Source organism: Triturus cristatus, chromosome 10, assembly GCF_964204655.1.
Source record: "Triturus cristatus chromosome 10, aTriCri1.1, whole genome shotgun sequence".
In the NCBI taxonomy this organism is placed as follows: domain Eukaryota; kingdom Metazoa; phylum Chordata; class Amphibia; order Caudata; family Salamandridae; genus Triturus; species Triturus cristatus.
Genome location: NC_140593.1, coordinates 431,754,293 through 431,779,289, shown reverse-complemented (window position 1 = coordinate 431,779,289; position 24,997 = coordinate 431,754,293). Strand labels below are relative to the sequence as shown.

The following is a 24,997-nucleotide window of genomic DNA, read 5'->3' as shown; positions in this document are numbered from 1 at the left end:
GCTATTAAAAATGCTGTCTTCCATGTGAGGTGCTGTAGGGTAGCCTTATGAATAGGCTCAAAAGGAGAACCCATGAGCTTCGACAGAACCAAGTTTAGCTCCCAGGAAGGAGAGGGAGGTCTAACAGGGGGATAGACTTTCTTGAGCCCTTGCAAGAAATCCTTCACTACCTGCACTTTAAAAAATGACTGCTGTGAAGGCGAACGCCTGTATGCTGTTATGGCTGCTAGGTGAACCTTTATGGATGACAATTTCAACCCTGCCCTCGCTAAATGTAGAAGATAGGGCAAAATTACATCCTCCTGGCATTTAGTGGGATCATAATGATGCTGAGCACACCATATATAAAATCTTTTCCACTTACAGAAGTAGGAGTGTCTTGTCGAAGGCCTCCTGGCTTCCTTCAGTATGGACATACACTCTTGAGGGAGGTTCAGATGGCCATACTGGAGGACTTCAGGAGCCATGCTGTTAAGCTCAGCGAGGGAAGGCTGGGATGGTAAATCTTCCCCTGCATCTTGGATAACAAGTCCGGCCTGCACGGCAGCCGCTTGTGGGGTCGGATCGACATGTGTAGGAGATCCGTGTACCACCACTGCCTCGGCCAGTCCGGTGCTATGAGGATCATCTTGGCAGATGAATTCTGCAACTTGGTCACCACCTTGGGGATTAGTGGGAGAGGCGGAAAAGCGTACACAAATGTCATTGACCAATTGATCAAAAGGGCATTCCCTAGGGATCCTGGTCGATGGTATCTTGAGGCGAAGCCTCGGCATTTTGTGTTTTGCTCGTCCGCGAAGAGGTCCACTTGCGGACGCCCCCATTCCCCGAAGATGTCTTCTAACACTTCGTCGTTGATTACCCAGTCCTCTGGCTCTTGAAAATGCCGACTGAGTAAGTCTGCTTGCACGTTGAGTTCTCCTGGTAGGTGCACCGCTTTCAATGAGATGTTCCTTGCTAGGATCCAGTGCCACAGGGACTGAGCTTCCAGCGAGAGCGTTCTGGATCGAGTACCCCCCTGCTTGTTCAGGTAGTACATTGTGGTGGTATTGTCCGTCTGCACTAGAATGGTACTCGTCGTGATCGCAGGCAGGAACGCTTTGAGGGCTAGGTGGACTGCCCTGAGCTCCAGCATGTTGATGTGGTACAACTGCTCGCTGCTGGACCACTGTCCCTGAGTTTGCAGAGTCCCAAAATGCGCACCCCATCCCTGAAGGGAAGCGTCGGTGATTAAGGTCTGAGTTGGGGGCTCTTGATGGAAGGGGATCCCCACTTGTAGATTCCTTGGCTTCAGCCACCACTTGACTGACTGTTTGGCTGCAGAGGAGAGGCAAACCTTTTCTTCCCACAGGGAGTTCCTTTGATCCCATTTGTCCTCGAGATCTTGCTGAAGAGGACGCATCCTTAGCCTGGCATTGGGCACTAGGAAGATGCAGGATGCCATGGCTCCTAGCAGAGAAGAGATTTGCCTTGCCGACGACAGATTGTTGGTTATAATCTGCCTGCCTTTTAGCATAATGGATGACTGTCTTTCCTCCGAAGGAAACACTTTTCCTACTACGGAGTCTATAGTTGCGCCCAGGTAGTGGATCCTCTGCGTTGGTGTAAAATTGGACTTTTTGGCATTCACTCTGAGACCCAACTTGCAACATAAGTTCAGGCATAGCGACAGCTGTGACCGCACATTCTGTGGTGATGAGCCCTTTATTAGCCAGTCGTCTAGGTAGGGATAGACGAAGACTCCTGCGCGCCTCAGAGCAGCCGCTACTACTGCCACGCATTTTGTGAATACTCGAGGAGCTGACTTCAGGCCAAATGGGAGGACTTTGAACTGATAGTGAGAGTTGCCTACCACAAACCTGAGAAATTTTCGATGATTCCTTAGGATGGGAATATGGAAATATGCATCCTGAAGGTCCAATGAACACATCCAATCGCCCATCCGGAGAAGAGGATATATTTGGTGGAGCGCCAGCATGCAAAATTTTTCCTTTCTTATGTGTTTGTTCAGTATCCGTAGGTCTAAAATGGGTCTGAACTCTACCTTCACACTCCTCTTTTGGATGAGAAAGTATCTGGAGTAAACTCCCTTTCCTCTTTGGTTTAAGGGCACTTTCTCTATTGCAGATTTGAGTAGAAGCGTCGCTACCTCTTCTCTGAGCTGCTTTAGATGCTGGGATGAATTGACAGGAGGAATCGATGGGGGGTGACTTCTGAAACGAAGCGAGTACCCATGACGCAGTATATTCAGTACCCACTTGTCCTTTGTGATGGACTGCCACTCTGGAAGATGATGTGCAACACTTCCTCCCACCGGAGCGGTGGACAGCATCGGAGGAAGCGGCTTCTCATTGCTTCCCCGGAGCTTTGTTTCCAGCATTAGACTGCCTGTTGTTACCCCGTCCCCTGGATGGCTTGCGGGACTGGTATTGCTGTTTCTTTTGACCTTGCTGGTCCTGGTTTTTTTGCCAATGAGGGGTTTGAACCCTCTGTTGGTAACTGCGCCTGTCATTTCCCTTGCGGCGTCGAAACTCTTTTCTCTTTTCAAGCCCGACAGCTTTCATGGTCTCCAGCTCTGCCTTCATACGGGCCATTTCTTCGTCTGCATGGGACCCAAAAAGAGAACTACCGGAGAAAGGCAGATTTAAAATTCTTGCCTGTGCTTCCGGTTTCAGGGCCGTCAATCTAAGCCAGGATGATCTTCTGGCTGTGACTCCATGTGCATATTCATGCGCTGCCAGTGTTGCCCCGTCCGCCGCTGCACTTATGATCTGGTTAGAAACCAGACTCCCCTCATGCAAAATCTCTTCAAAGTCCCGTCTGTCCTCTGATGGAACTTTGTCAATGAACCTCTGCAGAGAGTCCCATAATGACCTATCATAGCGCCCCAGAAGCGCCGAGGCACTCGCCACCTTTAAGCTTGAGGATGCTGAGCCGCAAACTTTCCTCCCCCAGGAGTCTTGTGTCTTACTGTCCTTATCTGGTGGTACCTTTGAAGACCCAGCCACTGCATGTGTCTTCCTGGCAGCGGCGGTGATGACAGAGTCCGGTGGAGGATCTGATTTAAGGAATAAAGGATCCTCCGGAGCTGGACGGTACTTTTTTAGAATTCTCGCCGGCGCCGTTTTGGTGGTTGCTGGTGTGAGAAAGATATCCATTACCGGTTGTAACAAACCGGGGACTAATGGCAATAACGGGCGTGACACTGTGCGTTCATGAAGAGTTTCAAAGATTATGGATGAAGTGGTCTCCTGAACCGGCATAGGGATATTTAATTTTGTAGCTCCTCTACACAACACTTCCTGAAATGTAGAAATATCATCTACCGGAGATACCCGAGAGGGTGGCGTCTCCGAGAGTGTCGGTGAATAATCCCTTTTGGATGATCTGGAAGAAGGGGAGGTAGAAGGGGTTCTACGGCGCCTTTTCTCTGATCTGGTCGACTCTCTTCTGCGGGAGGGAGACCTAGATCGCCTTCTTGGTGCTCGAGAGTGACTTCGGGATTCTCTTGCTCGAGATCTTGGTCTGATCGGTGTCGCTGGGAATACCACGCCCCTTATTCTTGTTAGCGATGCCTTTATTGCGTCTGGCATAGCAGGGTCCTGAGGCATCTCCCTTACGGGACTTTGAGGTACCGCATTGTCCTCCTCCTGCGAACTTTCTCTTGCAGGTATTGGAGATTGATGCACAAGCTCTGGTGATTCGGATCTTGAACCTGAGCCCTCTGATCCTGAAGGCGAGATAGATATGAGACGCGGTGACTCAGGAGTTGTATATATCAGTCTATGAGGAGATTTTCGCCTTGAGACTGGTCGAATCGTGAGGCGAACATGTGACACCTCCTGCGTACCCTCAACAGAGGGCTGCCTCGACGGTGATAGGCCTATCACCGGAGATCTTTGACTCGAATCTTCGAGGCTCCGAGCTTCTTGTCTCGACGTCGAGATTATCTTCGACGGAGGCTTCATGTACCTCACCAAAGCTTTGGAGACCTGTGAGGACTGAGGCACCTGCCTCGACGTCGACTCCGACGGAGGCCTCTGCCTCGACGTCAACTCAGACGGAGGCCTCTGCCTCGACGTCGACGGAGGCTCCTGCCTCGACGTCGGCCCTGACGGAGGCGTCTGCCTCGACGTCACTCCTGACGGAGACTTCTGTCTCGACGTCGAATGCTCCGACGACGTCGAAAGCCTCTTCGCCGTCGAACGATGTTTCCTCGACGGCGATCTTGATGGCGATCTTGGTCTCGACGTCGACTGTGGTGGAGATCGCCTACGTACTTCTCGCGACGTCGAATGATGTCTCGCCGACCTCGACGTCGAACGATGTCTTTCTTTCGACGACGAACGATATCTCTGTGCAGACGTCGATCGATCTTCTCTTGACGTCGACAGATGCTTTTTCGACGTTGAACTGTGGCGCCGAGTCCTCGACGCCGAGCTTTTAGACGCCGTCGACGTCGAACGCATCCGCTTCGACGCTGAATCTAAAGTCGACGACGATTTTCTCTTTGCAGCATGACTTCCCCTTGACTCCTCACCTCTCCGCGACGATCCTGCCGCTGGAGTCTTCGACGCCGAGCCCGACGTCGATGGGGAGCAAACAGGGACCAACTGCTTCGACGTCGACCGTTCTGCTAGGCCATACAGCCTAATCCTCTCCCTCTCCTTTAAAGTCCTTTTGGAAAGGTCTTCACAATGATGGCATGTTGCTGGAGAGTGAGAGTCCGGCAGACAGATAATACACACCTCATGTGTGTCTGAAGCAGCCTTCTTTTTTCCACAAGATGGACATGGAACAAATAAAGAAGGCATTTTTCTGACAAAACAGCAAAAAATCAGTCAGAAAAACACAGGATACTAACTTCCTCACAGATGTTATAAGAAGAAGTCCAAAAAATCTTAAAGTTGTAATAATTCTTGACTAAAGAGTCAAAAAAGAAGAGAGCTGAATTCCAGGGTCCTGACTGAAGGAGCCGGAAAGAACAACTGACCTAACTGTCACCCCTGAGGCATGATGGGATATGGAAGTCAGGGCTGCCTTAAAGGCACGGTGCCAGTTTTTACCTGTACAGGGCTTTTTAGTCTCTATGGTATTATATTGCAATGCAGCCTGCAGGCTGGCAATGTGTTGTACATCTGTGTTTTTCCACAGTTTGTTCTCTTTATTTTTTGCTTTCTCATGAGTGTTTACCTCATTAAAAAAAAAAAACAAAAAAAAACAAAAAAAAAGATTTAGGTGTATTGTTATGTGTGTTATTGGATGTGTATATTTACATTGCCTAGCCTTTTATGGGAGCTGCATTTGCTTGGAAAAAATGATATATGTTTATACATATACAGAGCTGTATATATGTATGTTTTTACATATATAATTTTATTATTTCCGGGGTCCCCGCACATGGGCGGGAATATTCAGTGCTTATGACTATTGATGAGGATCCCCTGGAAGAGAACCCCATTGATTAATGCCGGTATAAAGCACTGACGGCAGCTTTGTGCTGGTCCCGATATAATTTCTTGGGTGGCCTTAAGGAAGGAAATCAAAGGTACCATCTCTTGGTATAAATTCTGGCAGTTGACCACTTGGGAGGTCAGGGCAGAATGGACAAGTAGGGACTTTAAGGACACACTTCAAGAAATCAAGCCACTAAGGAAGGAAGTATCCATGTGGTACTAGGAGCTAGTCAAGGCAGATGTGGAGAAATGTAATATTCTTGATCATTCATGGGGAGAATAGATGCCAGTAGAGGAACAACCGAATATCTGGCCAAATCTGCTGTGTCTCCCTTATTCTATAGTTAAATCAGCTCCCCTTAGGAAAACATCAAATTTTTAAGCTCCATAGAACTTACTTGACTTTAAGAATGCTGGCAAACATGACAGGCGTCACCCATTGATGCAGGGTGGAGAGGAAAAGGCCAATGACATACACGTTTGTCTCCTACCCCCGGGCTACTAAGCTTAAGGGATGGCACAAGTAATGCGGTCTTAATGATTGTGGGCACCTATATAACAGCGAGCCCTATTCTGATTCTATTTGGAACTGATGCTCAGTATGATCTGTACAGATCTTGGTCAGAAAATATTACTTTTTTTATTTGATTTTACTGACCAGGAGGGAGATGTGTATACTGGCTAAAGGTGACTCCCCCTTTTCTGAGTAACTGGATAAAGGCAGTAGACAAGACTTGCAGATTGGGTAATGACTGCCACAGACGTGTGAGGGTGGAAGGACTAAGGGCGAAATACAAAGTGTGGCAAGATTGCAATCCCGATTCCTCCATGTCCTGAGATTAAGCCAAATTTGTTGGTATGTGGAGGCCTAGGGTGGACTCTCACTCCTCGACTGGGATGTGCTTAGATCAGATGGTCAATGGCCACCGCTGAGGTTGAGACCCATTGTGTCTGAAGGAGGACCAATACAGCGACTGAGAACCTGGACTTGCCCGTGACTGCTGTGGGGATTTTAAGCCAAGGAGGAAGAATGTCTTCCGAAAGTGTATTTAAGAACCTAAGAATCAGCTCAGATGTGGCGGCTATGAGCTGGCTTCACACTGTGTTCAACTCTCCTGGCATCACTGATGATGCAATGGAGGAAATGCCCAAATAATGTCATTTATGAAGTCCCTTCAATTCTTTGCAAAAAAAAAAACCAAACAAAAAGGTGACCTGTAAAATCTTCAACAAGAGATTGCTAGAAAGAACAATCTAACCAAATATATTTGAGACCTCCTTTAGTTAGGTGCAGCATGTACAGTAAGGTCTCCAACAAATTTAAGTTCAAGCAAAGGCGTTTGCATTCGTCAAGTTAAGTTTTAATGGTGACAAAATGCAAGCTCAAAGCTTGATTTGTGTACATTCAAAGAGAGTCTCCAAATTACTGAGATACAGGCAGTCAGGTACTAGGACCGCAGATTTTAGTGGAACAGTTGCCCAAACTGTTTAGACAAAGAGCCAAATGCCTCGCCAAAACCATCAGCAGTCAATGACAGTTAAAGATCAGTGAGCAAACACCTTCTCAGCCACATAGGTGCTATGAGAATAAGAGTACCTGGTGCCCTCTTGCCCTTGCTGAAGACTGTGAGCCAGGAGAATTGGAATAAAGACTGAACAAAGACACTGAATGTCATCAAAAATGCATCCCAGGACGTTAAATGTCAACTGTCTGCTGACAAAGAACCAGCATTTGATATATTTTTTTGCTACACGTGCCAGCCCAAGGGAAGCAGAAAGACCGGAGCAAGGATTAGTCAAACATTAAGTTAGACAGAGTGATCTCAAGACTAATGTTTAATGGCAGTACCAGGATTACTAGCCCAGAGAAGAAGTTAGCACAGCTGGTTGATGGTAATTGCCAATGCTTTGTAGACATGTAGTTCACAGACAGCAAATTAATTGCTACCCTTTATGTTTTTATTTAGTGTTTAGCAGTCCCATAACTGCGATCGTCTAAGTGTGAATAAAATATACAACTTTGTTTAGTCTCATTTTTCTCTCACTAGTGTTTTACTGCAAAAATAACTGGTGCCGATATTAAATTCTTACAGAATTACACAAATTCATCCTTTGTCTTGAGTTATATCCATTTCAATAGCTCTTACCTTTGCTCTCGTAAGGTTGCCTGAATTTCGCATACCCGAACTAAAGATCTCAAATTTTTTAATTCCGTACAAATTTCCGACATATGAATGCTTCCCATGTTATGAGACTCTTCACGCAACCTTGACGCCTACATGAAAAAAATACATATTTAACAAAGCAGGTTACAGCAGGACTAACAAAACTAACCAAGTTATTTCAATAAATGTTACATTATAAAAAGTTGAACCTTACCAATAATAGATTACAAGAAAGAACAATTCCATGCGCTCATACGCAACCCTTGAACCACTTAATTAAAAAGAAAATCTTTTAGTTTTCTTAAGTCCCAGGCACAGATGCCTCCATACAAAGGTTGAGTAAGAAGTATGTATCATTACTTTACATTTGAGAGTAAGTAAAAGAAAAATCAGATTTATTTCAAGATTTTAGCTCTTGTCAGTGTGGTATTTGATAAACTACTACTTCTTTTGAAATGGACATTGAGACAGATTTAAGTTAAGAATGTTTGTACAGTTTTGTAAAATCTTTGCAGTCTGTTATTGCTGTCGGTGTTCGTATCACAGCAGTGTGACTCTTATTCCTTACTTATGCTACAGATATCATCATTATGCAACAAAGGTTTTTCTTTCTTTCTAGTTGGAGTACAGGAATCTGTTCTATGCATGAACATGGTTGCATGATATACTGACAATCAGCAAACCCTTCTGTCTTAAGTTGGTTTTTCCAGTTAATGTCGCTAGAGAGAAGTTGACCTTACACACTACTCAAACATGAAAAGTACATTAAGAAAGTAACCTTCACCACAACTGGTGAAACCCAAATAACTTCAACAAAAACATTACCACACATTCTGCTTAGAAACAATCATGCAAATACATGGATGTGTCATGATTCAGCTAATTTATAAAAGAGCAGAAATTAAATAACGCACCCCTATTTTAGATCAAAAGTAAGAAAAGTTAGCAGCTTGAATTACGAAAACCTAAAAGTCACTTCTTAAAGGAGAGAATGTAATGCACAGGAAGGGAAGGGAGACACAACCGTATTAGCCATTTTTCAAATCTTTATTGTCTAATGACAATCTTATAGGTAAAATGAATTCGCACGTGGTGTTGAAATTCTTATTAGGGGAACATTGTTGTGCCCCAAAAAATGCCATCTGAGAAAGGGAAACCCATGCAGGCTGGGAATTGACAACAGTGATGACTTTAGTTAACAAGATAACAAGTTCCTCAAATAAAACTAAAGATATTTTTAACATAGTCAACGAACTCTGTGACGATGATAGGACAGCCCCATCAATAGCCCCTACCCAGAAGTTGTGTGACTCTCTGAATGATTTTTTCAGAGAGAAAATTGTAAATATAAAACGCAACATTGCTAGCTCTCCTAAATCGTCTCCTTTAGATGATATTTTTAATAACCCCACTACATTAGACACCCTTCCTGCTATAGATGCTAAAACTTTTTCAACTCTCCTGGCACGGGTTAAGTCTGGATCACCCGATGACATCTGCCCACCCCACATTTTTACAGAGATTGGGCACTCTATCCCTCACGGGATCCTCTCTCTGCTTAACGACTCACTTAACCAGGGAAAGGTACCGGCAGGATTTAAGCATGCTCTATTGATTCCCCTGATCAAAAAACCCAGTCTTGATCCTCACGATCCATCTAATTACCGCCCGATATCCCTGCTGCCATTCCTATCAAAAATCCTGGAGGCACACGTTGCTAGCTGTCTTTCTAGCTTCGTTGAAACCACTGGATATCTGGAGCATAACCAAGCTGGGTTTCGACCAGGGCATTCAACCGAGATGGTGACACTGGCGGTCCAGAATGTACTAAGAAGCAATGCAGATAGGGACATTCACCAAGCATTGGTACTTCTCGACCTATCGGCCGCATTCGACACGGTCGACCACACCATCTTGGTCGACCGTGTCGAACAGGCTGGCCTGAGAGGCTCGGCACTTAGATGGCTGAAGTCATTTATCTCGGAGCGTACCCAGGCAGTGAGATTGGGAACTTTTACAGCGCCCAAAATCAAAAATGAATGTGGAGTTGTGAGAAAGTGCCATCTTTCTTGCATGGTATGCCCCCACTTTTTGCTAAATTGCTGAATGTACTTCGATTGAGTGTACCCTGGGTTCCTGCCAATCAGGTGCCCAGGGCCTATGTTCCTTCCTTAAACCACACAAACTCCAAATTGGCAAACCCTAGCCACATGTCAGCCCCTAGTAAATGGTACCCTAGGTACCCAGGGCCTTGTGACCAGGGAAGGCCTCTAAGGGCTGCAGCACTCATTGTGCCACCCTCAGAGGCCCTGTACCCTTACACACACACACTGCCCTTGCAGGCTGAGTGTCTGGGTGCAGGACAAAACAAAGAGTCGACATGGCACACATCACTGTGTACCATGCCCATCACCTACACTGCCAAGGCATATGCCAGCCACCCCTCTAGCTGGGTGCATTACGCCTATGGTGTGGGCACAGGAGCAGGAGCCCTGTGCCCCTACAGTACCCGGGTCCATTCCTGGGCACTGTAAGTGCAGTGCTGTCATTAAGGATACATGGTGCTGAGAGCTTGTCAAACACGAGCTCCACAGCACCATACTGGCAACACTGAAGCCTGGGAAGTTTGGTATCAAACTTCTCAGCACATTGAACCCACACTGATGCCAGTGTGGGATTTAATGTACTAAGCACCCCAGAGGGCATCTTAGAAGATGCCCCCTTACAGCTAACTTGCAATCCACGTCTGCTCTGAGGCTGCCCAGGCTGCCACACAGCAGACACGTTGCTGGACCCCTGGGTGGGAGAGCCCCTGCTCTCCCGGGCCTGCAACAATGCACATCCTGGGTGAGGTGAGAAATCTCCTCCCCCAGGATGAGCAAAGGGAAGCTTCAAAGGCATGCCGCCAGTTGGAGTTTCCCCAGGCCACTGCAACCCCCCACTCTGGCGGGAAGCTTGGCCGGAAACCCCATACAAGGACAGGGGATGTGCCAGCCTGCCCACCCCACCCCTCAGGTGGGGGAGGCGAGGTGAAGCACATCTCCGGGCTCTCGCCATCTTGAAGATGGGAGGCCCTACCCTATCAGGATTAGGCTACTGCCCCCCTCCCACAGGAGAGAGGCAGGATAGGGGGTGTACCCACCCCAGGACAAGGACCCATTGGTCCCTGGCCTTCACCTACCTGTAACGCCCCTAAATCTAGTATTTAGGGGCCCCCTGAACCTTCCTTCCCCAGATTCCAGATAGAAAAACGACAAGAAGAGCAAGAAGAACAAAGACCTGCCCTGCAGCTGCTAAAAAGAGAAGAAGACACCAACTGCTTTGGCCCCAGCCCTACCGGCCTGTCGACTCTCGAACCTGCACCAGCGCGGCATCCCACGTGGCCAGCAACCTCACCAACCCCGGAGGACCTGGCTACCCTTTAGCTCTAAGCCCCTGGGACTCCCACGAGTAGAGGCTCTACTCAAGAAACCTACTTGCTATCCCTGGCACCAGCCCGGGACCGCGGACCCAACACACTCTGCACCAGCCAAGCCTGGCCAGTGCCGGAGTGGACAAAGACCCTGAGGACGACCCCACGGCGACTGTGACCCCGAGTCCGGCACTCAAGGACCCCCCTCGACATCCCGGAAGAAGCCTGCAGCCTCAGAACCAAGTGCCACCCCAGCCGCGATCAACCAGAGGGTAAGATTCCCGACGTCAAAAGGCACCCCTGCACCCGGCGCCCGGCGACCCCCTGTGCCCAATCCCGGGGTACCCACCTAACCTACAACTACCCAACTTACCTCTCGAAGCGGTGGTGGCACCTGAAACATCCTCGTCCCCGAGCCTGCAGCCTCTTTCCAAACCGGAACATTCCCATTGATTTCCATTGAGCGCCCTAAGGCTCAAAAGCACCCTGCACCCAGCCGCCCGAGTGGCCCTGGCAGTGCCCTCTCTACTCTAACCTACTTCCCCACTTGCCCTGAGTAAGTGACCAGGAGCCCAGCTCCCACAGCCGCGTGGCTTGCCAGACAGCAGCCACCAACCAAGGCCCCCCTATCCCTCATAGGATAACATTGGGCCCAACTCTCTCTGCACCCGGCCGTCCTGAAACCGCTGAGGGTGAACCAACTGTGCTTACCTGACACTGGGGGACCCCTGAGTCCATGCCCGGAATTTCAACATTACCAGTCGAGTACGTACCCTTAAACCGCTAACTTCATTTTCCTCATAGGGTAACATTGACTGGCTTTTTCTTCAAAAATCTTCTAAGTGTGAACTTTTCAAAACTGCAAAAATTCACCAAAAATCAGCCAAGTGACAAAAACGAATTTACTCACCTGCTCCTAGGTGAGCTCCCAGTGCTGGATCTTGGTGCCCAGCCCTGACTCTGAAAAGTGTTCACAACTATACTTACTTCTAACTCATTTTTCTCCCATAGGAAACCATTGTCTGCTTTTCTGTGAAATTTCTTCTAAGTGTCTACTTTTGCAAATTTGAAATATTCTTTTAAAATCGTACCATTTCTGCAAACGAAATTACTTACCTGCTTTTGATAAGGACCCCAGTCCTGGGTCTAGGCACCCAGTCCTGGATTACTAAAGTAACGATAAAGTACTCTACCTGCAATTTGAATTTCTTGCCATAGAGATCCATTGAATGTTTTCTGTGAAATATTTTCTAAGTGCTAACTTTTGAAATAGCTAATTATTATCTAAAAATCCTTACAGTTATTAAGTCGACTTTCCTCACTTGATTCTGAATACTGACCCCAGGCTGGTTCTAGGATCCAGACCTGGAATTCCAAAAGTAATCTGAAAAGTGATTTATTACAAATAACCTGAATTTACCATTGAGCTCAATGCATTGTTATGTTTAGGAAATAGGATTGTTTATTGCAACCAACTGTGACTGTTTTACAAATTTATTGCTTGAAACAAAAGTATTTATATTCAACCTCTCATTCTGAGAAAGTATATTTTTATCCCCTTGTGGTTCTAAAAATAAAACAAGCATATATTTTATATATACAAATCATTGGCCTAGAGTTCAGTTATTGAGTGTGTGAAACCATTTGCTGACTGAGTGTGTACAATAAATGCTTTACACTGTCCTCTGGTACTGCCTTACTGCTCGACCAAGCTACCACTTCTGAGAGTAAGGTCATACCTAACTTTGACCTCTATCAGCCTCTGGGGGACTGTGGACTCTGTACACCCTGTACCTATTAGGGAACAGTATATACAGAGCCACTTTCTCACATTGGTGGATCAGCGGTGGGATACAAACTTGCATTTGTTGGACTACTTGGTTACCATCTGATCACACGACAGAACTCTTAAAAATTGCCTTTAGAATTCTGATTGGTTTTTCCAAAATTACTAAAAGTCTTGCTAGGGCCTTGCTTAAGTCCCATTAGAATTTTAGAAAAATAAAAGTCACTATAGTCAGGGTAGAGGGTTAGAACTGTCAGGTTAGAATGTCTCAAACAAACCCAGCTATTAGTGATAATAATAACATGGACCTGGTGGAGGAGCTCGACCTCACACCTTACTTACACTTGTCTTTCAAGGAATTGAGGTCCTTATGTAAACTCAAAAATTTACAAATGGGTCAGCATCCATCCAAACAAGGGCTCCAGGAGCTCCTGGCTGAGTATGCTAAAGACCACCCATCTGAACATGGTGATGGCCAGTCAGATGAGGAAATGGAAACAGGGGAGGAGGACAGCAACCTCCCCATACTATTCCCTAGGGAGGAGATGGCACCCATACCCTCCAACTCAAGACATAGCATCTGGGCACCTAGAGACCACACAGGTGGCTCTGGTCCCAGAGACAACACTGGGGGACCCCCCAGTGAAGAGGACAGCCTTGTGAGGCTGGCCAAAAGAATAGATCTAGAGTCCAGGCTGCTGGCTCTAGAAAAGGAAAGGAGAGAGATGGGTTTAGCACCCATCAATGGTGGCAGCAATAATAAAAACAAGGATAGGGAGGAAACTTCTGACCTTAAAATCCCCAAAGGGATTGTCCCTAAATTTGAGGAAGGTGATGATATCACCAAATGGTTCACAGCCTTTGAGAGGGCTTGTGATATCAGGAAAGTAAAGAAACCTCTCTGGGGGGCACTCCTGTGGGAACTGTTCTTTGGTAACTGCAGGGACAGGCTTCTGACCCTCTCTGGGCCAGAAGCAGGATCCTATGACCTCATGAAGAAAGCTCTGATTGAGGGATTTGGATTCACCACTGAGGAGTATAGAATTAGGTTCAGGGGGGCTCACAAAACCCAGACCCAGTCCTGGATTGATTTTGTAGATTTCTCAGTGAAGACACTGGATGGTTGGTTAGCTGGACATGGTGTGCAGGATTTTACTGGATTGTACAATTTATTCATGAAGGAACATATTTTGAGTAACTGCACAAATGAAAAGTTGCATCAGCATTTGGTAGACCTAGGTCTAATTTCTCCCCAAGAATTGGGAAAGAAGGCGGACCACTGGGTCAAGACTAGGGTGACCAAGACAACCACTGGGGGTGACCAAAAGAAGGTGGTCACAAAACCTCCCCAGGGGAAAGGTGGTGAGAATCCCCAAGATAAAAAGTCTGAGTCTTCCAAAGGGCCCCAAAAACCTGTTCAGGTGGGTGGGACCCAAACTACTCCCTATGTGCCCCAACCATATAGGGGGAAGAACTTTGATCCCTTAAAGGCCTTTTGTAATACCTGTAAGAAGCAGGGACACCTAACTGTATCTTGCCCCCAAAACAAAGCCCCTAAGGCACCCAGTACAGCCACTCCTGGGGCAGCAAGTATACAAATGGGATCAGAGGTGTACCCTGAGCAAATCTGGGAACACACTGAAGCAAGTTTAGTCTCCTTGGGAGAAGTGGAGTTTGCCACTGTGGCTGTGTGGCCCCCCAACTTGAAGAAATACTTACAGTACCCCTGGGTGAATGGAACTAGGGTAGAAGCTCTGAGGGATACAGGTGCCAGTGTCACTATGGTGAAAGACACACTGGTTTCCCCTGAGCAATACTTGATTGGGAAGTCTTACCCAGTCACCAACGCTGACAGTGTCACCACTAGTCATCCCATGGCCATGGTAACATTAGGCTGGGGGGGGGTTACTGGCCTGAAACAGGTAGTGGTCTCTCCAAAGTTGCCAGCTGCATGTCTGCTTGGAAATGATCTGGAAACCTCAGCCTGGGCTGAGGTTGAGTTAAAGGCCCATGCAGCCATGCTGGGCATCCCTGAATTGGTGTGTGTGCAAACCAGAGCACAGAGCAAGAGGAAGGGTGAAAAAGTAGGTTTGGAGCCTGGAATAATGGCCCAACCAACCAAGAGGAAGGACAAGAAGACTGGGGGACCAGCTTCTGTACAGCCCAACACTCAGAACCCCTCTCCCCCTGGAGAGGATGTAGATACCTCTGAGGGAACTGAGTCCATGGAGCTTGACCCTTACCAGGTTGAACTCTTGGGCCCAGGGGGACCCTCTAGGGAAGAGCTGTGCCAGGGTCAGCGAGACTGTCCCACTCTTGAAAGCCTGAGACAACAAGCTGCTTCAGAAGCCAGGGGAGATGTCAGTGGTACCCACAGAGCTTATTGGGAAGAGGGATTACTGTATGCTGAGGCAAGAGACCCCACTCCTGGAGCCACCAGGAGGGTGGTAGTGCCACAGAAGTACAGGGAGTTCCTCCTAACTTTGGCTCATGACATCCCCCTAGCTGGACATCTGGGGCAATCCAAAACTTGGGAAAGGTTAGTGAGTCACTTTTACTGGCCCCAGATGCACCAAAAGGTGAAGGAGTTTGTCAGCTCCTGTGTTACCTGTCAGGCCAGTGGCAAGACAGGTGGCCACCCAAAGGCCCCCCTCATTCCACTACCAGTGGTGGGGGTCCCCTTTGAAAGGGTAGGCGTGGACATTGTGGGTCCACTCGAACCTCCCACAGCCTCAGGGAACAAATTCATTCTAGTAGTAGTGGATCATGCTACTAGGTACCCTGAAGCAATTCCACTTAGGACTACTACAGCTCCTGCAGTAGCCAAGGCCCTCCTGGGTGTCTTCACCAGGGTGGGTTTTCCTAAGGAGGTGGTTTCAGACAGAGGTTCCAACTTCATGTCTGCTTACCTAACACACATGTGGAAAGAGTGTGGAGTGCAGTACAAGTTTACTACACCCTACCACCCACAAACCAATGGCCTTGTTGAGAGGTTCAACAAGACATTGAAAGGTATGATCATGGGACTCCCTGAGAAACTCAAAAGGAGGTGGGATGTCCTATTACCATGCTTGCTTTTCGCCTACAGGGAAGTGCCACAGAAGGGAGTAGGTTTCTCACCCTTTGAACTTCTGTTTGGTCATCCTGTAAGGGGACCACTGTGTCTTGTAAAGGAGGGCTGGGAGAGGCCTCTTCAAGAACCCAAACAGGACATAGTGGACTATGTGCTTGGCCTAAGGTCCAGAATGGCTGAGTATATGGAAAAAGCATCCAAGAACCTTGAGGCCAGCCAGGAGCTCCAGAAGCACTGGTATGACCAAAAAGCTGCACTGGTTGAATTTCAACCAGGGCAACAGGTGTGGGTTTTGGAGCCAGTGGCACCAAGGGCTCTCCAAGACAAATGGAGTGGCCCTTACCCTATCCTAGAGAGAAAGAGTGAGGTCACCTATCTAGTTGACCTGGGCACTAGCAGGACACCCAAAAGGGTCATCCATGTGAACCGCCTTAAACTCTACAATGATAGGGCTGACATCACCATGCTGATGGTGACTGATGAAGAACAGGAAGCAGAGAGTGAGCCACTCCCTGACCTCCTATCCTACAGCCCAAAAGATGGGTCAGTAGATGGTGTGATTTTCTCAGACACCCTCTCTGCCCAACAGCAGACTGACTGCAAGCAAGTCTTGCAACAATATGCTAGCCTCTTTTCCCTGACCCCTGGTCTGACAAGCTGGTGTACCCATGATGTGGACACTGGTGACAGTGCACCTGTCAAGAACAAAATCTATCGACAGTCAGATCAAGTCAAGGAAAGCATCAAAGCTGAGGTCAGCAAGATGCTGGAGTTAGGGGTCATTGAGCCTTCAGAGAGCCCCTGGGCTAGCCCAGTGGTTCTGGTCCCCAAACCTCATCAACAGGGTGAAAAGAGAGAGATGAGGTTCTGTGTGGACTATAGAGGGCTCAACTCTGTCACCAAGACAGATGCTCACCCTATCCCAAGAGCAGATGAACTGATAGACAAATTGGGGGCTGCCAAATTTCTCAGTACCTTTGACTTAACTGCAGGGTACTGGCAGATTGGCATGGCCCCAGGAGCAAAAGAAAAGACAGCATTCTCCACCCCTGATGGGCATTATCAGTTTACTGTGATGCCCTTTGGGTTAAAGAATGCCCCTGCCACCTTCCAGAGGTTGGTGAACCATGTCCTGGCTGGGTTGGAGTCCTTTAGTGCAGCTTATCTTGATGATATTGCTGTCTTTAGCTCCACCTGGCAGGATCACCTGATCCACCTTGGGAAGGTTTTAGAGGCTCTGCAGAGTGCAGGTCTCACTATCAAGGCATCCAAATGCCAGATAGGGCAGGGCACTGTGGTGTACTTGGGCCACCTTGTAGGTGGAGGCCAGGTACAGCCCTTACAACCCAAAATCCAGGCCATCATGGACTGGATAGCTCCAACAACCCAGACCCAAGTCAGGGCATTCCTTGGCTTGACTGGGTACTACAGGAGGTTTGTGAAGGGGTATGGGTCCATTGTGACCCCCCTCACAGAACTCACCTCCAAGAAAATGCCCAAGAAAGTTAACTGGACAGTTAGTTGTCAAAAGGCTTTTGACACCCTAAAAGAAGCAATGTGCTCAGCACCAATTCTAAAAGCTCCAGATTATGCCAAGCAGTTCATAGTGCAGACTGATGCCTCTGAGCTAGGGATAGGAGCGGTCCTATCCCAGACCAATGATGAAGGCCAAGACCAACCTGTTGCTTTTATAAGCAGAAGACTACTCCCTAGAGAGCAGCGTTGGAGTGCCATTGAGAGGGAGGCCTTTGCTGTGGTTTGGTCCCTGAAAAAGCTGAGGCCATACTTGTTTGGCACTCACTTCCTAGTTCAAACTGACCACAGACCTCTCAGATGGCTAATGCAGATGAAAGGGGAAAATCCAAAACTACTGAGGTGGTCCATCTCCCTACAGGGAATGGACTTTGAAGTGGAACACAGACCAGGGACTGCCCATGCCAATGCAGATGGACTTTCCAGGTTCTTCCACTTAGACAATGAAGACTCCATAGGACAAGGTTAGTCTCATCACCTTTCGTTTGGGGGGGGGTTGTGTGAGAAAGTGCCATCTTTCTTGCATGGTATGCCCCCACTTTTTGCTAAATTGCTGAATGTACTTCGATTGAGTGTACCCTGGGTTCCTGCCAATCAGGTGCCCAGGGCCTATGTTCCTTCCTTAAACCACACAAACTCCAAATTGGCAAACCCTAGCCACATGTCAGCCCCTAGTAAATGGTACCCTAGGTACCCAGGGCCTTGTGACCAGGGAAGGCCTCTAAGGGCTGCAGCACTCATTGTGCCACCCTCAGAGGCCCTGTACCCTTACACACACACACTGCCCTTGCAGGCTGAGTGTCTGGGTGCAGGACAAAACAAAGAGTCGACATGGCACACATCACTGTGTACCATGCCCATCACCTACACTGCCAAGGCATATGCCAGCCACCCCTCTAGCTGGGTGCATTACGCCTATGGTGTGGGCACAGGAGCAGGAGCCCTGTGCCCCTACAGTACCCGGGTCCATTCCTGGGCACTGTAAGTGCAGTGCTGTCATTAAGGATACATGGTGCTGAGAGCTTGTCAAACACGAGCTCCACAGCACCATACTGGCAACACTGAAGCCTGGGAAGTTTGGTATCAAACTTCTCAGCACATTGAACCCACACTGATGCCAGTGTGGGATTTAATGTACTAAGCACCCCAGAGGGCATCTTAGAAGATGCCCCCTTACAGCTAACTTGCAATCCACGTCTGCTCTGAGGCTGCCCAGGCTGCCACACAGCAGACACGTTGCTGGACCCCTGGGTGGGAGAGCCCCTGCTCTCCCGGGCCTGCAACAATGCACATCCTGGGTGAGGTGAGAAATCTCCTCCCCCAGGATGAGCAAAGGGAAGCTTCAAAGGCATGCCGCCAGTTGGAGTTTCCCCAGGCCACTGCAACCCCCCACTCTGGCGGGAAGCTTGGCCGGAAACCCCATACAAGGACAGGGGATGTGCCAGCCTGCCCACCCCACCCCTCAGGTGGGGGAGGCGAGGTGAAGCACATCTCCGGGCTCTCGCCATCTTGAAGATGGGAGGCCCTACCCTATCAGGATTAGGCTACTGCCCCCCTCCCACAGGAGAGAGGCAGGATAGGGGGTGTACCCACCCCAGGACAAGGACCCATTGGTCCCTGGCCTTCACCTACCTGTAACGCCCCTAAATCTAGTATTTAGGGGCCCCCTGAACCTTCCTTCCCCAGATTCCAGATAGAAAAACGACAAGAAGAGCAAGAAGAACAAAGACCTGCCCTGCAGCTGCTAAAAAGAGAAGAAGACACCAACTGCTTTGGCCCCAGCCCTACCGGCCTGTCGACTCTCGAACCTGCACCAGCGCGGCATCCCACGTGGCCAGCAACCTCACCAACCCCGGAGGACCTGGCTACCCTTTAGCTCTAAGCCCCTGGGACTCCCACGAGTAGAGGCTCTACTCAAGAAACCTACTTGCTATCCCTGGCACCAGCCCGGGACCGCGGACCCAACACAGTCTGCACCAGCCAAGCCTGGCCAGTGCCGGAGTGGACAAAGACCCTGAGGACGACCCCACGGCGACTGTGACCCCGAGTCCGGCACCCAAGGACCCCCCTCGACATCCCGGAAGAAGCCTGCAGCCTCAGAACCAAGTGCCACCCCAGCCGCGATCAACCAGAGGGTAAGATTCCCGACGTCAAAAGGCACCCCTGCACCCGGCGCCCGGCGACCCCCTGTGCCCAATCCCGGGGTACCCACCTAACCTACAACTACCCAACTTACCTCTCGAAGTGGTGGTGGCACCTGAAACATCCTCGTCCCCGAGCCTGCAGCCTCTTTCCAAACCGGAACATTCCCATTGATTTCCATTGAGCGCCCTAAGGCTCAAAAGCACCCTGCACCCAGCCGCCCGAGTGGCCCTGGCAGTGCCCTCTCTACTCTAACCTACTTCCCCACTTGCCCTGAGTAAGTGACCAGGAGCCCAGCTCCCACAGCCGCGTGGCTTGCCAGACAGCAGCCACCAACCAAGGCCCCCCTATCCCTCATAGGATAACATTGGGCCCAACTCTCTCTGCACCCGGCCGTCCTGAAACCGCTGAGGGTGAACCAACTGTGCTTACCTGACACTGGGGGACCCCTGAGTCCATGCCCGGAATTTCAACATTACCAGTCGAGTACTTACCCTTAAACCGCTAACTTCATTTTCCTCATAGGGTAACATTGACTGGCTTTTTCTTCAAAAATCTTCTAAGTGTGAACTTTTCAAAACTGCAAAAATTCACCAAAAATCAGCCAAGTGACAAAAACGAATTTACTCACCTGCTCCTAGGTGAGCTCCCAGTGCTGGATCTTGGTGCCCAGCCCTGACTCTGAAAAGTGTTCACAACTATACTTACTTCTAACTCATTTTTCTCCCATAGGAAACCATTGTCTGCTTTTCTGTGAAATTTCTTCTAAGTGTCTACTTTTGCAAATTTGAAATATTCTTTTAAAATCGTACCATTTCTGCAAACGAAATTACTTACCTGCTTTTGATAAGGACCCCAGTCCTGGGTCTAGGCACCCAGTCCTGGATTACTAAAGTAACGATAAAGTACTCTACCTGCAATTTGAATTTCTTGCCATAGAGATCCATTGAATGTTTTCTGTGAAATATTTTCTAAGTGCTAACTTTTGAAATAGCTAATTATTATCTAAAAATCCTTACAGTTATTAAGTCGACTTTCCTCACTTGATTCTGAATACTGACCCCAGGCTGGTTCTAGGATCCAGACCTGGAATTCCAAAAGTAATCTGAAAAGTGATTTATTACAAATAACCTGAATTTACCATTGAGCTCAATGCATTGTTATGTTTAGGAAATAGGATTGTTTATTGCAACCAACTGTGACTGTTTTACAAATTTATTGCTTGAAACAAAAGTATTTATATTCAACCTCTCATTCTGAGAAAGTATATTTTTATCCCCTTGTGGTTCTAAAAATAAAACAAGCATATATTTTATATATACAAATCATTGGCCTAGAGTTCAGTTATTGAGTGTGTGAAACCATTTGCTGACTGAGTGTGTACAATAAATGCTTTACACTGTCCTCTGGTACTGCCTTACTGCTCGACCAAGCTACCACTTCTGAGAGTAAGGTCATACCTAACTTTGACCTCTATCAGCCTCTGGGGGACTGTGGACTCTGTACACCCTGTACCTATTAGGGAACAGTATATACAGAGCCACTTTCTCACAGGAGTCCCCCAAGGCTCATCCCTGTCCCCACTTTTGTTTAATTTGTACTTACGACCCTTGTTATTTTCATTAAAAAAGTTTAGCGCCTTAATTTTTAACTATGCAGATGATCTGCAACTGATCTTCTGTCTGGACTCCCCTGGCGCTGCCACCGAATTTCGGGAGGTCATGGTTCACATTCAGAGATGGATGGGCCTAAATCATCTGAAACTCAACCCAGGCAAAACTGAACTGATTTTGCCTGGGAAGAGTGAACTGCATTGGGGACCACACTTCTGGCCTCCAGAAATGGGAGATCCTCCAGCTAAATCCCAAACAGTTAAGAGCTTAGGTATCACTTTTAATGAAGATCTTTCGCTCAAAAGCCAGGTAGGGACTGTGGTATCTGCAAGTTTCTTCCAACTTTGCAAGATTAAGAAGATCGCCCACCTTTTAACCCACCCTGCTCTGATTCAGGTCATCATTGCTCTTGTGCTGTCCCGTTTGGATTATTCCAATAGTTTATATCTGGGCCTACCGGCGGGGCAGCTCAAGAGACTCCAACTGGTTCAGAACCAAGCGGCCAGGTTGATCTGTAAAATTCCTAAGTGGCAGTCTATTAGACCTGGACTGGCCAGTCTCCACTGGCTGCCTGTAGCGCAGAGAGCAGCATTTAAAGCGGGATGCATTATCTTCAGGGCTCTACAAGGTAAGGGCCCTGGATTCATTAGCTGCCTGCTGGTCAGTTACACTCCCTCCCGTGCTCTCCGTTCTGGCCAAAAGAATTTGTTAGTCGTGCCCCGGATCAGGAAACAACGTCAGGGAGGAGGATCTTTCCACTTCCTAGCTTCCTCCCTGTGGAACTCCTTGCCACTGCCACTAAGACTCCACGAAGATCTGTTAGCCTTTAGACAGGCTTTTAAGACTTGGCTCTTTAAGCAAGCTTATCCTTAGTTAAATTTTCTTTTTTTCTGTCACATGTTATGTTTTGCTAGTCTTCCACAGCGCCATGAAGCCTACGGGCGTACGTGCGCTTAATAAATTTAATTTAACATAACATAACATAACAAGATCTAAAAAGAGTGGTAAACCACTATTCGGTAGTATGTGTCTCCCTGGAGGATTGTGGGCAACTTCAAGGTCTTTTTCAAAAGAGCGTGAGGTAAGTGTCATGGTGACTGTCTTCAATTCCTCTTTAAACAGGAATTTGTTAAACAGTCTGTAGGAAGCGGGCAATGTATATACTATACCAAAATGAGTTATAGTGTGCACAGTCCAGTGGATCCCCAAAGGTAGGCAGCAATAATAGTAGAGAGTAGAGATACTCTATTTGTGGTAGTGTGGGTGAACAGTAAGGCTAACGTAGTGTTAACCATTTGTTGTACACACTCAATCAGAAAATGATGTCACACTCAAAGACTGAACTCAGACCAATTTTGTTTGTATAAAAATATTAGTTATTTTATTTTTAGAACCAAGCCAAGCCTGGCACAGGTAAGTGAAATAAAAGCTTTTCTAAGTATTATGCAGTGTTTACAAATGAATGCAAGCTCAAATGCAGTGGTTTGAAATACAGTAAAGTCAAGGTATTGAAATTACTTTAGATTACTTTTTCTAGTCAGTGTGATATGCCTAGACATCACACTGGGACATTTCCTAGAGAAAAGGCAAGTAAAATAAGTTTTGCACAAATGTTATTTTTTCAGGTTTCCATACAAATCAACTCCACGCTGAAAACATTTCAGAGAAAAACAGTCAATAGGTTCCTATGTAGAGAAATTAATATGCTACTTACCAGTATGCATCTGTTCTTGGCATGTAGGGCTGCTGACATTCATATCTGTGCATAGATCGCCGCCTAGTGTTGGGTCCGGATGTTTGCACGTTGTTGTCCTGGAAGAGTCTTCGAAGTATCCTGGGATAGGTGACTCCTCCCCTGGACTACAGTGCGCATGGGCATCCTCTCCATCCTCAGATTGTTTTTCGCCATTGTGGCAGTGATTGAGTAGATACAGAAAGTGATGACCATGCTTACAGTAATTCTGAGAGCTGCAGCTGCTACAGGCGCCGGGGAGGAGGGAGGGCGATATGAATGTCAGCAGCCCTACATGCCAAGAACAGATGCATACTGGTAAGTAGCATATTCAGTTCGAGGCATGTGGGCTGCTGAATTCATATCTGTGCATAGAATACATAGCAGTACCTCCTATTAGCGGCAGCTACCAGTGCCAGCTGCAGCGGTCTGAAAAAGAGTTTTGAGAACAGCCTGTCCTACAGCTGCCTGCTGTTTTGATTGCACATCTACACAATAGTGTTTGGTAAATGTGTGTGTAGTGGACCAGGTGGCTGCTCTACATATATCATGCAAAGGGATGTTTCCCAGGAAAGCCATGGAGGCCCCTAACTTACGTGTTGAGTGGGCTCGTGGGGGAATCTTTAATGTACGTTTAGCCTTTTGATAGCAAATTTGAATACATTTAACGATCCATCTGGCTATACCTGCTTTGGAGATAGCGTTACCTTTGTGGTGTGGGGCAAAGGCAACGAAAAGTTGTTTAGTCTTCCTAAAGATCTTAGTCCTGTCGATATAGTACATGAGGGCTCTCTTCACATCTAGTGTATGGAGTGCTCTTTCTGCGACAGTTTGTGGGTTTTGAAAGAAAACAGGCAGTTCAATAGTTTGATTTATGTGGAACTGCGATATCACCTTGGGCATGAATTTGGGGTTGGTACGTAGTACGACCCTGTTGGCGTGAACCTGTATAAATGGCTCTTGAACGGTTAGTGCCTGGAGTTCACTAACTCTTCTTAAAGAAGTGATCGCTACTAGGAAAGCTACTTTCCAGGTAAGGAATTGAATCTCGCATGAGTGTAGAGGTTCAAAGGGTGGACCCATCAGGCGTGTGAGGACCAAGTTGAGGTTCCACATCGGAGCCGGTGGGTGGCTTGGAGGAATTACTCGTTTGAGTCCTTCCAAGAATGCTTTGATGGCAGGCACTCTGAATAAAGAGAGGTGCTGCCTGTTCTGGAGATAGGCTGATATTGCGGTCAAATGGACACGTATCGAGGTGTACGCCAGATTGCATCGGTATAGGTGTAAGAGGTAACAAATTATGTTTTGGATGGATGCGTCTAGCGGGTTAATGTCATTATTATTGCAATAGATGACGAACCTTTTCCATTTGGCTGCATAGCAAGCTCTGGTAGTGGGTCTTCTAGCTTCCTTAAGGATGTCCATACAGTCAGGTGGCAGGTTTAGGTAGCCAAACTCTAGGACTTCAGGAGCCAGATTGCCAGGTTCAGCTGTTGCGGATCTGGGTGCTGAATCTCTCCATGGTTCTGCGTCAAATGCGCGGGTTTGATCCGCAGCCTTTGATGCGGCACCACGGAAAGTTCGAGAAAAGTGGTGTACCATGGCTGGCGTGCCCACGTTGGAGCAACCAGGACGAGTGTCAGTGAGTGTTGTCTGAGTTTGCGAGCCACCAGCGGTATCAACGGTGCTGGGGGAAAAGCGTACGCAAATCTGCCGGACCAGTTCATCCATATCGCATTGCCCTGCGACTGTGGATGTGGGAACCTGGCGGCAAAGCTTTGGCATTTTGCGCTTTCGCTTGTGGCAAATAGGTCTATCTCTGGATGACCCCATTGCTGGAAGTACGGTTGGAGTACTGATGGGTGTAACTCCCACTCGTGCATCTGGTGGCTGTGTCTGCTGAGCAGATCCGCCATCTGGTTGTCCTTGCCGGGGAGGTGTTCCGCCATGAGGAACATGTTCCTCTGAATGGCCCACTTCCACATGCTCTGAGCCAGATGAGACAACTGTGGAGAGTGTGTTCCTCCCTGCTTCTGTATGTAGTACATGGCGGTCATGTTGTCCGTCCGGATCAACACGACTTTT

The 24,997-nt window shown here is 47.9% G+C and overlaps 1 protein-coding gene across 8 annotated transcripts in view; it reads right to left on the bottom strand.

Annotated features, from left to right (window-relative positions):
- WAC (WW domain containing adaptor with coiled-coil) overlaps positions 1-24,997 on the bottom strand; it is a 600,841-nt gene that overhangs the window by 37,201 nt on the left and 538,643 nt on the right. For all 8 annotated transcript variants that reach the window (XR_014970123.1, XM_085631775.1, XM_085631776.1 and 5 more), the window contains one exon: positions 7,604-7,731. Coding sequence is in view for 7 of the 8 variants with exons in the window: in XM_085631775.1 (XP_085487901.1) it covers positions 7,604-7,731 (128 nt within the window). In the remaining variant the exon portion in view is untranslated. The remainder of the gene's footprint in view (positions 1-7,603; positions 7,732-24,997) is intronic.